The sequence below is a fragment of the Macaca fascicularis genome, chromosome 15, assembly GCF_037993035.2.
Source record: "Macaca fascicularis isolate 582-1 chromosome 15, T2T-MFA8v1.1".
Taxonomy (NCBI): Eukaryota; Metazoa; Chordata; class Mammalia; order Primates; family Cercopithecidae; genus Macaca; species Macaca fascicularis.
Genome location: NC_088389.1, coordinates 77,892,961 through 77,910,549, shown reverse-complemented (window position 1 = coordinate 77,910,549; position 17,589 = coordinate 77,892,961). Strand labels below are relative to the sequence as shown.

The following is a 17,589-nucleotide window of genomic DNA, read 5'->3' as shown; positions in this document are numbered from 1 at the left end:
GTAACTATCTATTCAGATTCTTTTCCTTTCTTGCCTTTCAGGTGAAGAGATTCAGCAACTGTGCCTTGAAATTATGGTGACCCAGGCACAGTCATCCCAGAATGCAGCTGCACTATTGGGCTTGTGGGTGACGCCACCACTGATCCACAGTCTGAGTGTATGTAGTAACTAAGGGTGTTGGCCAACAGGAAGATATCATTCTTTAGGAGGAGATTAACGTTCATTTGGGTGTGTGTTCTCAAAGTCAAGAGGAGACAGATGAGATCTTAACAAAAATTGAGGGTTTGATAGTAGCTGGCCTACATACTGGAAAATTATATAGTTCAGAACCCTGCCATAGCCATTACTATTCATGCTTTAGCTACCATTTATTACAAAAAGTGGAAAATGATGATCAGAGGTATTAAAGTTAATTTCTCAAGATCATATAGCTAGAAAGTTGTGGAATTATTTGTACTTATGTTTATTTGATTATATAGTATATGTAATTATTTCAGTACATATTAAGAGAAAGGAAATCCATATGTACTCGACTCATCCATGTATTATCCTTCCCTTTTCCCAGAGGAGGCAGCAATTAAACTAACCGAGCCATGGTTCGGTTAGGTATCGCATCAAGGGGACCGGGGATGTAGGTGGGAGAGTGTAAGTGGAGAGAATAAAAGATCTCTACTAGGCTGTTTAGCTTGAGCAGAGCGTTGAGAAAGAAATGACCCAGTCTGGTGTCTGTGATAGAGGGGCTAGCACCTTTCACATATAGACCAAGGACAGATAGGAATAATAGGGCAAGAGATTTTAAGATGTGAAGTTAGTAAAGATATATAATTTTGATTAGGTTTCAAACTAGAACAGAAAAGCATATTCCATGATTCTTTAGAGGTTTACCAGTTGATATAAGTTAAATGCTGTCATCTTTTAATTGTCTCCGTAATCTGGCCTATTCTTCTGTCCTAGGAGGCTTTAATTGTTTGAGAATAGTACAAAGCCCTCTTATCATTTCCTCAGTCTCTTGGCCTTTGTCCCTGTTCAGCACTGTTTCTGTTTTTGTTGTTGTTGTTTTTGAGACAGTTTCTTGCTCCATGGCCCAGGCTGGAATGCAGTGGCACAATCTCTGATCACTGCAGGCTCTGCCTCCTGGGTTCAAGTGATTTTTGTGCCTCAGCCTCCCAAGTAGCTGACACTATAGGTGTGTGCCACCACGCCCATCTAATTTTTGTATTTTTAGTAGAGACGGGGTTTCAACAATTTGGCAAGTCGGGTCTCGAACTCCTGACCTCAAGTGATCTGCCCACCTCAGCCTCCCAAAGTGCTGGGATTACAGGTGTGAGCCACCACGCTAGGCCTGTTTTTTTTTTTTTAAACCTTTCCTACTCCTCCTCACTGTCTTTAATTGAAGGTGGACGCTATCAAGGTCTGCATCTTTGTGTCAGGTATTAACTTCACTCCACCTGTCTGCTCCAAGTGGCTCCCAGCTGCCTGCCACTTACTGAGCCCTTGCGGTGTACCTGGTACCTGCAAGCACTCAGTAATTACAGAAATCAGACCTAATTTCTCTACAGCCTGACAGAATAATTTTAAAATAGCTTTGTTGACTTATAATTTATATAGCCTAAAATATGGCTGTTTTAAAGTATAAAATGTGATGAATTTGAGTACCTTTATAGGTTTTTCAATCGTCACCAAGAATATTTCCATCACCTGACAAGTTCCATTGTGCTTGTTTGTAGTCAATCCCCACTCCCAGCTTCAGACCCAAGCCACCACCAATCTGCTTTCTATCTGTAGCATTGCCTTTCTGAAACAACCTTTATTCTTATAATTTTATATAAATTATATATACATTTCATATCAATTTTAGAAATGCTTTAGAATGGAATTTTATATGATATGAATTTTTGTATGTCTGTCTTGTTTCATGTCTGAGAGATACATTTTATTATTTCCATTTTAACAGACTTATAAACTGAGGCAAATGGAGGTCAAAGCAAAGTTTGCCTAGCTAATAAATGAAAGAGCTGTATCTATCTGACTTCAAAGCCCTGTTCTATTCACTCCTTCTTCCTTTTGAATCAGACCCATTTCCAGCCTGTTGGGTTGGCCTCCAAAATTTTCCTAAATTTTACTTAACCTTTATCTTTTAGATCTGTGCTACTCTGTGCATTTGTCTTTGATTATTTACCTTTATTGTTATCTTGGTTAATTAACAATTAAGTTTGTGAATTCATTTTCTTAAATATAAAATGATCTGAGATGGCATATTGTTTAGAATGAGGTCTTGAGAAAACTCATGCAACTACACCGATCTTTTTAGAAATTTGCAGAAAACATTGTTCTTCTGTCCCTCCCCTACTTTTGTGTGTTATCTTGAAAAAAAATAGCACACAAAAAAAGTTTTTGCCAGATTTTACTTTTTAGATCGCTTATTTTGCCAGATTTTATGTTTAGATCACTTATTTTAGACTTGCTGCCCTTTTAGTAGCATGCTTATATTCCTAAGAATTTTCGAAGCCCACTTGGTTAAAGTCTGTCGCATAACAGAGCTGTTACTGACATGCCCTTTCTTGGCTCTCGTGAACTCTAAGGTGCCTGGGCAGTTCTACTTGCTCAGCTGGTGGTTTTACTTTGGTCATAAATGGTCCCAGCATGTCACTTCTCCTTATTACTTCCTTATTTTTCTCAGAAGAAGAAATTAATAGTATCAGATGCTCTGTTTAGTTGATTTTCAGCAGATGAGCCTTTCATCTTCTAGAGCTTTTCTTGCCAGAGAATGTGACCTTTTAAAACTGAAAAGTAACTGTCATGTACTTTCAGAAGTAGCATTTTATTCCCATCACTGAAAACATCCAAGGTTTAAGCTGAGTAGTTCACAGATGGGTTGGCAGATCCATATAAACACATGATTCACCCTGGATCAGAAGTAACTGCAGCAGCCAAAATTACATGCATTGGTGGCCCATTGGACCATGAAGCTGTGGGAAAATGAAGAGGGGTGGAAGTAACCTGAACCTTTTATCTCTCAGTCTACCCTCAAACACAGTGATGACCTACAGGTTTTGAACATTTCAAAACCAGACTTGCCTATTTACATTCAACCTCTTCTGTTTTACTTCCAGCTGAATACCAAAAGATATCTCCTGATATCTGTACCTCTGTGGATAAAACACATCTCTGATGAACAGATCCTGGGTTTTGTTGAAAATTTAATGGTGGCAGTTTTTAAAGCAGCTTCCCCACTTGGAAATCCTGAGCTATGCCCAAGTGCTTTACAGGGTCTGAGCCAGGCCATGAAACTGCCCAGCCCTGCCCACCACCTCTGGAGTCTGCTCTCTGAAGCTACTGGGAAAATTTTTGACCTCCTGCCAAATAAGATTCGGGTGAGGAACAAAAATATTTACATTCCTGACAATTTATGTTTGGGATATTTTAAAGACTTTTTGGCAAAGTGGGGAGGTGTATGTTTTAAGAATGTGGGTGGGAAGGCTAGCAAGAAATAACCACATTCTTTACTAGGAGTGTGTTTGTTTCCAAGATCTAAATTGAGGTTGAATTTTTAGAACCAAAGTTTTGAGCAAGCTTGGAAGCAGTTTAACTAGTGCTGCACCAGGAAATTTGCTATTAGGTGTTTTTATCAAATGCCTCTTTTAAAAGACCAGAAAGCTCAGAAGTCCTTACACTTTACACCTGGAGAATCCTTGGGCATCGTTTCCCATATACTGTTTATATAAAACGATTTAGCATCAGCCCTTCCCGTCCTCCAAAAGACCTCTGAATTGTAATTTTACAAAGAGGTTAGAAATTTATTTGTGATAAAGGGATTTTGATAAGGAGAAAAAGGTATAGCCAAAAAGAAAAAACACACACACACACACAAAAAACCCCCACAAAGTATCAGGAAAGATGTCTTCAAAATGACAAAAATTGGCCAAATGTTTTGGTTTGGTTAAAATTAAAATCTCATCAGCTGCTGTTCATGGGGATAAGAAAATCTAATAATTTGTCAGAACATTTTGACCCGTTATTTTACACTGTTTGTTGACATATTTGGCATTTTCCTTTATCAGAGAAAGGATCTAGAGCTGTATATCAGCATAGCAAAATGCCTCTTAGAAATGACAGATGATGATGCCAATCGGATCGCCCAGGTTACTAAGGTAATAACATATCTTTCTATACCTTTTTTCATTATTGAGGCAGAAATTACAATTGAAGAATTGATTTCAGTGTCCTTTTGGCTGAAGCAAGTTGTGCTTCATTTTTGTTATTGGTTAATTTTAGGAAACGATTTCATTTATATTGTTGAACCTCTTGTTCAGCCTACTGATATGGTTGGTGCTTAACAAATGTTGTATAGATGAATAACTTTTTAACCCAATTTCTCCCTCTTTGTCCTTCACCTGATCCTGTCCTTTGGCGTGAAGAAGGTAGTTGATTGAAAAGCAAGCACTATTAGCCCTGACACAGGATAATTTATCTCCCACACCCATGCCCAAGTCAAATGATGAATGAGCAAAAAGTAGCATGTCTGTAAAGTTGCCAGATTTAGCAAACAAAATACAAGATACTTTGTTAAATTTGAGTTGCAGATCAATAATGAATCATTTCTTAGTACAAGTACATCCCAAATGACACACTTGCATTTGAATGGCATTTTTGCATACCAGCTAATACCAATGGTCTAGAGAACTTACAGAACTTACAGCTGGTGGACTTCGTGTCATTTACTTTACTTTATGGCAGGTTTGCCTATTCAATCATATCCTTGAATATCTGTGTCATATTGCAGTGGTTCTCAGAATGTGGTCTTTGCATGAGTAGCATCAGCATCGCCTTGGAAATGATTAGAAATGTGAGTTCTTGAGCCCCCAGCTAGACCTACTGAATCAGAAACTCTGGAGATGGAGCCCAGGAGTCTATGTTTTAATTGTCTCTCCAGGTGATTCTGGTGTAAACTAAGGTTTGAAAACCACTGTTAAAGAATATTTGGGGCCGGGTGCGGTGGCTCATGCCTGTAATCCCAGCACTTTGGGAGGCTGAGGTGGGTGGGACCATTCTGGCCAACATGCTGAAACCCCGTCTCTACTAAAGGTACAAAAATTAGCTGGGCATAGTGGCGCACACCTGTAGTCCCAGCTACTGGGGAGGCTGAGGCAGGAGAATCGTTTGAACCTGGGAGGTGGAGGTTGCAGTGAACCGAGATCCCACCACTGCACTCCAGCCTGAAGACAGAACGAAACTCCATCTCAAAAAGAAAAAAAAATTTGGAATATCAACATTTTGGAAGATTGTTTTAAGCAAGGAGAAGCAACATAAGGAAATAGTTAAGAGGATGGACTCTGGAGCCTCATTGCTACAGTTTGAAATCCAGTTCTGCAATTTACTAGCAATGCGATCTTGGTTAAGCTTCATAAGCTCTGTGCCTCAGTTCCCTTATCTATAAAAGGCAGATAATAACACCTACGACTTAGATCTGTTTTGAGAGTTCAGTGAGTTAGTCCATGTTGAGTATTTGGAGTACTGCTTGGCTCAAGATAAGGACTCAGTATTTATTATCATAATTACTACATATATGTAACAAATTATATCCTATTATTACATGCATGTAATGTAATTGGAAATAAAGTATGTCATTTACTTCTTAGTACCTAGAGCTGAAAGTTGCTGTTACTCGCTTGAGTTTCTACCTAAAATACCATTCAGAACATTGTCACTGGAACATACTAAGTAGTGTTCTGATGTCCCCTAAAGAGGTAGTCTACTTCAGCAAGGTCAGAGTTTGTTTCTGAAAAGAATAGAGGTAAGAATAAGATAGTGGTAGAGAACACAGACTCCCCCAGTTCTGTTTCTTACTCTGCCACCTGTAGCTATGTGACCTTAATTTAAGCAAGTTGCTTAACCACTGTGCTTCAGTTTGCCCATCTGTAAAGGTGGGATGATAATAGTGACCTACTGCAGAGAATTGGTGTGAGAATTAGTAAATACAGCAGTTCTCAAATGTTTTAGTCTCAGGAACACTTTAGCTTCTTAAAAATTATTGAGGATTCCAAAGAGCTTTTAATTATAAGGGTCATATCTGTTGATATTTACCTTATTAGAAATTAAAGACTAGGAAAACTTCTAAATATTTACTTAAAAGCAATAATAAGAAAACCATTATATATTAACATGATTAATAAAAACATTTAAAGCATAAAAATCTAGTGAGAAAAGTGGCATTGTTTTACATTTTTGCAAATCTCCTTAATGTCTGGCTTAATAGAAGACAGCTGGATTCTCATGGCAGCTTCTTCATTCCATCTGTTGTGAGGTTGTTTTGGTGAAGTATGTGAAGAAATTCCAGCCTCATACAGATACGCAGGAGGAAAGGGGAAATGTGTGCTAATAGTCTTTTCACATAATTAACGGATAGACTTCTTTTACATTTCACCAAAAAATTCAACAACTTGTAGTTCCTTTTTGTTAAAAATTTTTTTTAGACTGAGTCTCACTTTATCACTCAGGCTGGAATGCAGTGGCATGATCTCAACTCACTGCAACCTTCGTCTTCCAGGTTCAAGTGATTTTCCTGCCTCAACCTCCAGAGTAGCTGGGATTACAGGCGTCCACCACCATGCCTAACTAATTTTTATATTTTAGCAGAGACGGGATTTTACCATGTTGGCCAGACTGGTCTCGACCTCCTGACCTCAAGGTGATCCTCCCGCCCTGGCCTCCCAAAGCGCTATGATTACAGGTCTGAGCCATCTTGCCCGGCCAGCAACTTGTAGTTCCTTAAAGGTTAGTTGCAGTGTAAACTCTGAAACCATATCAATGAAACTTACATACTTTGTTACATTAAATTCCACTGGTCTGTTTTGTACTCTGGGTCTTTTACCCATGCAGGGTTTTGTAATAGCATACATTAGTCATTTGGAAAATATTGAATCACCGAGCTTTGAAGATCTTCCAAATGTTGACAATATAAAATAATCATACTGTTAATATCACTACCAGTCTCATCAGAAAAGCTTTTTACATATTGGGAAGCTGCCAGGCTCATAGAAGCAGAAACAAATTTTCCAAAAATCTAATTTTCTCTTGAAAGTTCAGATACTATCAGGTATTTTTCTTGAAGTGACAGTTTCACTTCCTTCAGTTTCAAGAAAATAATCTGTCAAATACCCAGGTTGAATAATAGTTTTTCCATCAATTATTCTTTCAAGTAAATGGTGTTCTGTGAAAAAAGTGGCTATTTCACAGCCTAATCTTACAAGTGTTCTTCCTTGGCTTGAGACCACCATCATACTTGGGTATGCAGCACAATTCCCTTATAAGTATTTCTCAGTTTGTCCCGCAGAATATTTTTAAAAATATTTATTAAAGGGCCAGTGTTTAATGGAACTAATAATTATTTTTGTTTACAAGGATATTTTAAGTGAAATTGGCTTGTGAAAAAAAAATGTCAGTACAATATACAATGAATACTAGTACACTTTGGTGCTAACATAAAAATAGTTTTGACCTCACGGAACCTCTTACACACCGTGGGGTTCCACAGAAGTTCTGTGTACCATACTTTGAAAACCACTGAATTAACACATGTTAAATGCTTGGAGTGATGCATGGCACACGGTAAGTACTGTATTTTTTAGTCATCATTTTATTATTATTTGTGTATGTTTACTAAATATCATCATGGACTAACTCCTGAACAGATTTACGGTTTTAATGAAGGAGCCAGGAGATGGCATTACAACCCTCTATTGTATGTTCATGTTAATTTAGCACACAGGCAGATGGGTCATGTGCTGTAGGAAATGAACAGAATAATGACATCCAACTCACCTTTTCTGTTTTGCCCATGCCATGAAATTCTGTAGCTACTTCAGTTAATAGTAACTAAACAATTTTTTTTTTTTTTATAGAGCAACATAGAAAAGGCTACCTTTGTCAAACTGTACTTAGTCTCTCAAGGACGATTCCCCCTGATGAACCTGACCGATATGCTGAGTGTTGCTGTGCAGCACCGTGAGAAAGAGGTGCTGGCCTGGATGATTCTGCACAGCTTATACCAGGCACGGATTGTGAGCCATGCCAACACGGGTGAGGACACCCTGGGGTGAATATCAGAAACAGGAATAGATCTGCCTGCTGTTGCTTTTAAGTTGCACTTGTGTTCTCAACTTAAAAATTAGTTTAGCGCTTATTGACACAGGTTAGGCCTTCTGGTGCCAAATGAGGAGTTACTTGGATAGAAATGAGCAGTTACAGCTCACAACATCCACTTTTTAGAAATAAGGATGGATTCTTTCGAGGGATTTTGTATTGTATTTGGCTCTGTAGACCCTCAAAGATACAAACAAATTAGCTGCTTCTGCCTGTTTAACTTCAGTTTCCCAAACACACAAGATGTCAATTGATTCTGCCCGATGGTTTCATGAAAATGGCTTTTGGGTAGTCATTTACCAAACAAGAGAAAACAAACAAAAAAAATTAGCTAGTTATTTTACAGAAGAACTTCTCTGGGGTAAGAATAATCAAATCCTGCCACCCTACCCACAGTAGCAAGCTTGAAACTCTGCTAATGAATCACATGATGCAATTTTTAGACCATTTTCTACGTTATGCTTTAACAATTACTGAATAAGAGAGCTCCCCCATTGCTCTATCTAGCTTGTTGGTCATATGCTTACAATTTCTGGAGACTACATTCAAGTTCTGAATGGCACCAGGCTCCTGAGGGGTAGATGTGGCTGGGACGCTTGTGTGACTCTGGACAAATTGCTTATGCTTATGTGCCTGGTTTTCCCCATCCATCTCTTGTATTATGATTTTGAAGAAAAACTGACAAGCATGATTGTAATACTCTGCAAGACTGTATCGCCTGTAATATCAGCACTTTAGGAGGCCAAGGCAGGCGGATCACCTGAGGTCAGGAGTTTAAGACCAGCCTGGCCCACATGGTAAAACCCTGTCTCTACTAAAACAACAAAAATTATCCGGGTGTGGTGGCGGGCACATGTAGTCCCAGCCACTCAGGAGGCTGAGGCAGGAGAATTGCTTGAACCCAGGAGGCAGAGGTGGCAGTGAGTCAAGATGCCACCACTGTGCTCCAGCCTGGGTGACGGAGCGAGACTCCATCTTGGAAAAAAAAAAAGAGAAATTTTGATTCATCATCCTCTGTGGCAGTCTGAAACAGTTTTTATGTCTGCATTAGTGCCTTTCCACTGAAAAATGAACCTATGATGAGAAACTGGACTTTTTTACTCTAAGCCAAAAGTGTATGTATCAGGAAGAAATCTAGTAGGGGTTTCAAATGAAGCATGAAGTTACATGCAATAAACTGAAATAAGTTTGATGTTGCCTTTGGTTCTAACCAGAACCAGCCGGCTCTCAAATGTAGTTCCTGTTTTTGAAACCCATCCGTAGTAGTCTTTACTGTGCTAGGAATCCTGTTTTTTTAAAAAAAAAAAAAAATGAAAAGGGAAAAAAGTCAATATTTCTGCTAATGGAAATATAATGGCTGTATTTTGCTTTTCTTTACATGTCTTTGGGTTAGGTTTCCTCTGTGAGTTGGCATAAATTGGGAACACTTATGCAAAGGAGAACAGTAAAAACAACTAATCGTCAACAATTCAACATTGCTAGTTAGTTGGCATGCCAGATTTCTCCTAGTGTATTTAATGTTGAGAGAGAAACTCCAACAAATGCATTATATCACTAGTGGTCAGGGAGATTTAAAGAATAAATTGGCTTTTGAAAAATCAAAGACCAAAATACCGTTATCTGATGTGAATAATGTCAAAGAACTGTCTCACAGGCAGCCACAAGTCTCGGGTATTGCAAGGGAACATGAAACTGGTTAATGGAGTCCTCACCCGGTGTTCTGCTTTAGTTATGATCGTTGTTACTGATCTGTTTTACATTTCAAAGGAAAACCATGGTCTAGTAAGAAAATACCCTTTTCATTTCAGGTGTTTTGAAGAGAATGGAGTGGCTCTTGGAACTGATGGGTTATATTAGAAATGTTGCTTACCAGTCAACATCCTTTCAGAATATGGTTCTTGATGAGGTAAAATCTAGAGGAGTAGTTTATAGCTTCCTTAAAATATAGAACTTATATTAGGTTGGTGCAAAAGTAATTGCGGTTTTTGCCATTACTTTTAATAATATAAAATATACCTAAAATATATGCTCCCAAAAGAGGAACACGTTGCTGTTTGCAGCTTTTCTTTCCCTCTTTCCTTTTATTTTAGACACACTTAATGATTCTCTGATGCCACAAGGAAATCAGTATTCTTGCCAAGCTCTTGGAGACACCCAAGGCTGCCCTTTGAGAAATATTTTCAGCAAAATATGTTTCTTGACAGGCAGAACACAAAGGACACTCGGGAGAGAGAACCCAAGCTCCTATGTAGCTGGGATTGATCCCATAAAGCATGTGGGAATATAGGGCTCTGGCCTCCACACTGGCCCAGCATATGGCTAAAAATGCCTGCTTTGAATAGGTTCCTGGAGTGTGTGCAGATAATCTTAAGTGTGCACATATGGAGGGGAGTTTTTATCACACCTACAAAATTACCTATGACTCAAAAAAAAGTGAGAACCACTAGTATTAGGTTTGCGTGAGTTTAAAAATAAAGGATTAGTAAATAAAATGAAGATAGCCCTTTCCTGCTTTCCTTCATTGTGTTGTCTTAGCTGGCAGCTGTGCATTTTGTAATAGTAGAATTTTTTTTCTGTAGGCATGCTTCGTGAGTATTCTGTTTACTATGTGAGTCAAATTTGCATAACCTGGGGTGTTTTTTGAAATTCTGCCCAGTTTTTCTGAAGAGTTGTATGTCTTGTTGAATTTTAATTTGTGAGTTTAGGAATTTTAAGAGATTAGGAAGTACTTTTTAAACTTTTTTTGAACTTGCATGATCTGTCCTCTTTCTTCTGATTTCCTAAATTTTTATTAACTTTCTCTGTTTTCTTACAAAAACCTTAAAACACTGAGAAAATACAAATAAGCAGAAAGAAGTGTAGTTTAAATCACAGTAATCGAACTACTCAGAGGTGGCTTCTGTAATCACCACTTCTATAATTGTCTAGATTAGTCTGAAATCTAAATGGATAGATCCTGGACAGGTTTTTAAAATGCTTGAAGAAGCTGGGCATAACGGTACATGTCTATAGTCCCAGCCACTTGGGAGGCCGAAGCAGGAGGATTTCTTGTGCTCAAGAGTTCAAGACCACTCTGGGCAACATAGTGAGACCCCATGTCTTAAAACACTTGCCTTAAAAAAAATGAAGACTTGCTCAAAAGTAGAATCAGAGTATACATATTTTTAAAAATTAGTTTTACCTACATAGCGATAAATATTTCTTCATTTTGTAAGCTCTTTGAAAACATCAAAACAGGAACGTTTGGATCTTGATGTGATTAGGAATTGAATAAACGATGTTTCTCCTGAAATGTTAGAGCAATAATAATGAAACTGTTGGGTCTTCTGCCTGCACATAAAGGTACCTCAAAATCTTCTAACGCCCAAAAACATCACTTCATTAAACATGGAAACTGAGTTTACTGTTCAGTTCAGTTCCTCTTCTGGGTGGGGGTAGGGCAGGAGGGACTGGTTGGGAGAAGGGGAAGATGACATTGCCTCACGATGGGGGCTGTGTATGTGAACATGTGTTACTTTGAATTGTTAAAACATGTGACCTAACGTCATTTCTATTTTCATCGTAGGCTTTGGACTTCTTCTTGCTGATATTTGCAACCGCAGTGGTTGCATGGGCCGACCACGCTGCCCCTCTCCTCCTCGGTCTCAGTGCCAGTTGGTTGCCATGGCATCAGGAGAATGGCCCGGCTGGGCCAGTACCAAGCTTCCTTGGCAGGAGTCCAATGCACAGGGTCACTCTGCAGGAAGTTCTCACTCTGCTTCCCAATAGCATGGCTCTGCTGCTGCAGAAAGAGCCATGGAAGGAACAGACCCAGAAGGTGAGGCTGGCAGCCAGCTGCTTAGCAGGGCAGGCAGCCATTGTCTCTTCAGCAGTTTCTACTGTAGAATTGAGGTGGGAGTTAAGTACATCTTGAATCACACCACAGGCTTTCCTACTCAGCCCCAAATCTCAGCCAGATGCAGAGTCTCAGAGTTTGAGGCTAGCCCAGGCTCGGGACAACTGCTGATTAAAAACAACAGTAAGGTGGCAACTTGCTTATAGCTGGGGGTGAGGTGGAGGAAAAGCCCACACTTTCGTTCATTTATTGAAGGCACGTGTTTTCTTGATCCTGGAGAGGAAAGGGTGAGTATGTCTCAGAGCTCAGAATCTCAAGGTGAGGGTAGACAGGAAGGCAAATTCAGAATTGCAAAGGGTGTGATAAGTAAGATACGGTAGTGATGAGCAAGGGAGGGAGTTGGTCAACAATGCCTGGGTGGGTCAGGAAGTTTTCTGCCAGGAAATGTGGGTCGGGAGCATCCATCTTCTTGTAGCATCTTTAAGGTTCCCCGTAGCTTATTCCCTTGCACAGATATGCTCCAGGTACCCAGTGTGCCCTGGTCTGTGCTAGATGCCAAACAGAGCTTTGTAAAGGTCTAATAGTGTCACCCTTGCCCTCAGGAAAACCCAAATTGTTTAGTTTGCTGTTCAGTCTAGTTCCTCTTCTGGAGTAGGGGTGGGGCAGGAGAAGGAGTTGGGTGAAGGGGAAGATGACATTGTGTCATGTTGGGGTCTTTGTATGTGAACATGTGTTACTTTGAATTTTTAAAACATATGACACAAAAGGAAACATTTTTTGGTTTTTAATATTGAGGTTCCCCAGGCTACTAGCTGTTCTGCAAAGCATGTGGTAATACTGTGCTTACTGTACTTCTCATTATATGTTTCTGACCTGTCCTTAATACGGTTGGTTGGAAGATTGTTTTTTGAATCTCATTTAATCAAAACTGGCTTTTTATGAAGTCGAAAGCTTAAAACTAACTTTTTGTTGCTTATTCTTGAAATCTGAACATTAATCTTTAAAAGCATTTCTGAACTGTAGACCCACAGTTTAGCTATGCACAACTCCACCAAATGTCTCAACTAAAATGCCTCTTGTTTTTCTTAAACCTAATAAGCATTAGTATTGCTGCCCCAAATTTTGTGCTTTGTGTCCCATTTAAAATCAAATTTTGGCTGAGCACAGTGGCTCACACCTGGAATCCCAGCAGTTTGGGAGGCTGAGGCAGGCAGATCACCTGAGGTCAGGAGTTTGAGACCAACCTGGCCAACATGGTGAAACCCTGTCTCTACTAAAAATACAAAAATTAGATGAGTGTGGTGGCCTGTAATCCCAGCTACTCAGGAGACTGAGGCAGGAGAATCGCTTGAACGTGGGAGGCAGAGGTTGCAGTGAGTCAAGATGCCTCCACTGCTGTCCAGCCTGGCTGACAGATGGAGACTCTGTCTCAAAAAAAAAAAAATTCAAATGTGGTCTTCCCTTAAATTATTTCTGGACTGGGATACCATGTTCCCTTTGGACTACAATGTAGACCTCTTGCATTGATTATATATTTGTAGTGCTTGATTATTTTGCTTACCAGTAGGATATTATAGCACAAAACTGAGAAAAAGAAAATCAACAAAGAGAAAAAATTTGAATAAAGCAGGGAATTAGGAATATTTTCTTTTTCTCCCTATTTTACTCTTTCTTCAACCTAGCTTCTATATGTGAAACTAAAATGCCTAATACCTATCACCAACATATGTGTTTCTAATGAACCAAGATTGGCAGCATTCAGTCATTGATAAAATTACCCTGTATCCAATTCAAAAACAATTCTGGCTGCATCCTGAGAGATCAAACTCATAAATACTATGAGTGTCTACCTCATTTGCAGGATTTATTCATGGTTAACATGCTTGGCTCTTCCCAGTGGATTATTTTATGCCATTTCTCTTGCATTTCAACTTTCTGTTTCATATCCATTTGGGCACAACTGTCCTCATCTACAGAAACATATTTTATTTCAGAAACGGGGGCTTATATCTGATGTGTTTTCCATTTACTGCCCAGCGTAGGAGCCTAGACCAAGCTGCACACAGAGCCAGGTGGGAGGCAGTATGATGCAAAGAAAGAGCATAGGGCTCTGAAGCCAAGTGTACTTGGGTTCAAATCTTAACTAGGCTATACATTGAGAGTGGACTTCGGAAAGGTTTTTAATCTCTCTGGGCCCGTCAGAGTGATAAGAGATAATGTTCCTGGCACACAGGAGGCCCTCTGGGCCCATGTTTACCTCCCTCTTAAAACCTGTATCAGCAACTGGGCGTGGTGGCTCACACCTGTAATCACAGCACTTTGGGAGGCCAAGGCAGGCAGATCACAAGGTCAAGAGATTGAGACCATCCTGGCCAACATGGTGAAACCCTGTCTCTATTAAGAAGAAACTACAAAAATTAGCTGGGTGTGGTGGTATGCGCCTGTAGTCCCAGCTGCTCGGGAGGCTGAGGCAGGAGAATCACTTGAACCTAGGAGGCAGAGGTTGCAGTGAGCCGAGATTGTGCCACTGCACTCCAGCCTGGCAACAGAGCAAGACTCAATCTCAAAAAAAAAAAAAAAAATCCTGTATCAGCTCTCAAGGTATTCAGCAGAGATGTAGGTTTGACTTTGCCAGGTCATTTAACTAAATGGGAGCTGTGTCCAACTTTACCGTATCTTATGCTTGGTTCCTGTCTCATCTGCTCCAGCTGGGGAAGGTATTGCCTAAGAACTGTAATCCCAGCTACTGGGGAGGCTGAGGCAGGAGAATCGCCTTATCTATGTAGGTCCAAGGGACTAACTGTTCTTTTGCTAATGGTAGGATTCTCTTGTTTGACACTATTCTTCATTTTTACCCTAGTTCATTGACTGGCTATTCAGCATCATGGAAAGCCCTAAAGAAGCCCTCTCAGCAAAGTCCAGGGATCTTTTGAAAGGTATTACTTCCATGTTTTATGCTCAACATAGGGGAAAAACCATTATTGTTGTCTGCGGAGCAGAATGACATTCTAGTGGTTGCAGGTTGAGTATCTCTTATCCAAAATGCTTGGGACCAGAGGTGTTTTGGATTTTGGATGTTTTTGGATTTGGGTATATGTGAACGTATATAAGGAGAAGCTTTGGGGATGGAACCCAAGTCTAAACACAAAGTTTATTTATGTTTCATACATACCTTACATACATGGCTGCAAGGTAATTTTATGTAATATTTTTAGTAATTTTGTACATGAATCAAGGTACTTGGTGTTAAGTACTTATGTGTGGAATTTTAACACAAGTGCTTGTGTTGTCATATTGAGGCTCAAAAAGTTTCAGATTTTGGAGGATTTTGGATTTTTAGATTAGGGATGCTCAACCTATATTGCTTTCTGAATGGGCTAATCTGGAGCTGTTTAGTGTGGCATTTTGAACCAGAAAGTAGACTTTAAAAGAATGCCAGTCCCTTTAAATTTAGCATTTATTTAAATTGTTTTAAAATGTTTTATTGTAATAGTTAAATATTATTTTAATTAAAATTCATAAAATTCAGAAAACTAAAAAGCTGCAAAGAGAAATCCAGAGTCCCATTGCCCAATGACAATTTTTATATTTTCCATAAGGAGTTTTTGCTCCCTTTTGTGTTGTCTTACATATTTATAATCATATACAATTGAAAATACACATAACTCAAATACTGCCTTTTTAATTTTAACATTCTTTTTCAAACATTTAACCCTGTTCTTATACTGGCTTTATAAGTAGTGTTTTTAATGAGCTTCACAGTATCTTGCCAGGGAAACTAGACACTTCTCATACTTTCCGGCATTTAGATGATTACTGTATCTTTTGTACTTCTCTATCGACTTTGTTAACTATGATTGTAGGATCCACAAACATGGAAGATCTTTCTGTAAAACTTATGTAGATTATTTTACTCAGATCTGAGAAGTCATTTGGGCATTGGCTGTATGGAATACAATAGCTCGTTCTTGTCCTTCATGTCTGGTGACCTGGGGGTCTGGAGCCTACCAGCGGCTGCCACTGATCTGATGTCTCTGACATGCTGTGAGATACTACACTGAAACTTTCACCTGCAGAAAGTTGCCTGTTGGCCTATTCTGGACTAATTTATCTGGTCAGCCTGGAGTCAGAGTATGATCCATATTTTACCTATTACTATGGTATAGTTTATTGTTTGCCAAACAAGTAAGAATTCATTGATTCTAACCTGTCTCCTCATAGTGGTGGGAGGCATGTGTGTGCTACAACAGTGCTCCCACATAATTCTGATAAACCACAGAACTTCATTGAAAATCAGGGCTATGGTCTGACATGTTTTCACATTATCCATCCCTAGAGACTTGCTGCTAGGGCTTACTCTGTTTGCCCCTGGGAGTTTGTGCTCATTTTTAATGGCCATAATAACGTTGGTTGCTCCAAAGATATACTCTCTTAGGTCACAAAGGTAACAACTCATACAGATGAGGAAAGCAGTCATTTGGGCCAAGGAAGCTCATATTCACTTGATTATATGGTAGGCTTATTAGATTCACATACAATAATTGTGTAACTCTGGCTTACCTACATTCCTTCATATTATTATATTTCAAATAAAATCTCAATACATTTGTATTAATATTCTAAAATAAAATATATAAAAAATTACTTAAAGGAAGTACACAGAACTTCCTATTTTAAATTGATCCCTGAGGGACCTGTGACAGATCAGAAATAGTTTGGACTTGAGGATACATGTTCAGATATACTTTAGTATGGTCATACTTGCTCCATTGAGTACATGAACCTAACTTTATTATAGGGTCAGGTTATTCATTGTTGTTTTTTAGCATTAAGTAAATATTTAATGGAAATACCATATTCAAGTAGAAAAGAGCACAAATTGTAAGTAGATTTTTACAAAGAGAACACAGCCATGTAATCAGCACCCTCATCAAGAAAAAAAAAAAACATCACCAGCATCCCAGAAGTCAGCTTTCATTTTAATTCTGCAAAATTTCCCATTAACTGATTACAGGATAACTAAAAAATAAAAAATAAACTTTACCCCCAATATTTATAAATGGTTTTTTGCCATTAAAATTCTGCCAAAATCTTGATGGGACTCCCTAGCCTTGAACATTAGCCAAGTGAGAAAAAGACAAATTCTGTTCTGACACTTTTTTTGATCAAAATGACCTTTTCAAATGCAGCTATACCTATATTTTGTCCCCTTAGCCACCCTGCTGTCCTTGAGAGTTCTCCCAGAGTTTAAGAAGAAAGCTGTATGGACCAGAGCATATGGTTGGTGAACAGTTTTACAGTAACCAGCAGCATTCTCAGCTGGATGAGGAAAACTATATAAGTGGAAGAAGTTTTTCAGAATTCATGCCTGGGATTGCTGAGACATGATGCAGAGAGTTCAAGGTCATGAAAAGGTGGCCACATCACTGACAGCTTGACACGTGCCTCCTAAGAGAGGAGTGCATTGCTTTAGTACCTGGGCCAGTTGAGACTGAAACAGGAACTTGGATTTTCTTTATTTGGCTAGAGTTCAATGTGGAGATTTTCTCTGTGAAAACTTGAATAGATTATCTTCTCCCTGCTAAATTCCAGTAAAATAATCTTGTCAATTT

The 17,589-nt window shown here is 39.1% G+C and overlaps 1 protein-coding gene across 6 annotated transcripts in view; it reads left to right on the top strand.

Moving 5' to 3' along the window:
• FOCAD (focadhesin) overlaps positions 1-17,589 on the top strand; it is a 318,797-nt gene extending 301,208 nt beyond the window's left edge. For all 6 annotated transcript variants that reach the window (XR_012424668.1, XM_065530469.2, XM_065530470.2 and 3 more), the window contains 8 exons: positions 42-157; positions 3,114-3,374; positions 4,062-4,151; positions 7,902-8,079; positions 9,951-10,048; positions 11,708-11,959; positions 14,838-14,913; positions 17,192-17,589. Coding sequence is in view for 5 of the 6 variants with exons in the window: in XM_065530469.2 (XP_065386541.1) it covers positions 42-157; positions 3,114-3,374; positions 4,062-4,151; positions 7,902-8,079; positions 9,951-10,048; positions 11,708-11,959; positions 14,838-14,913; positions 17,192-17,265 (1,145 nt within the window). In the remaining variant the exon portion in view is untranslated. The remainder of the gene's footprint in view (positions 1-41; positions 158-3,113; positions 3,375-4,061; positions 4,152-7,901; positions 8,080-9,950; positions 10,049-11,707; positions 11,960-14,837; positions 14,914-17,191) is intronic.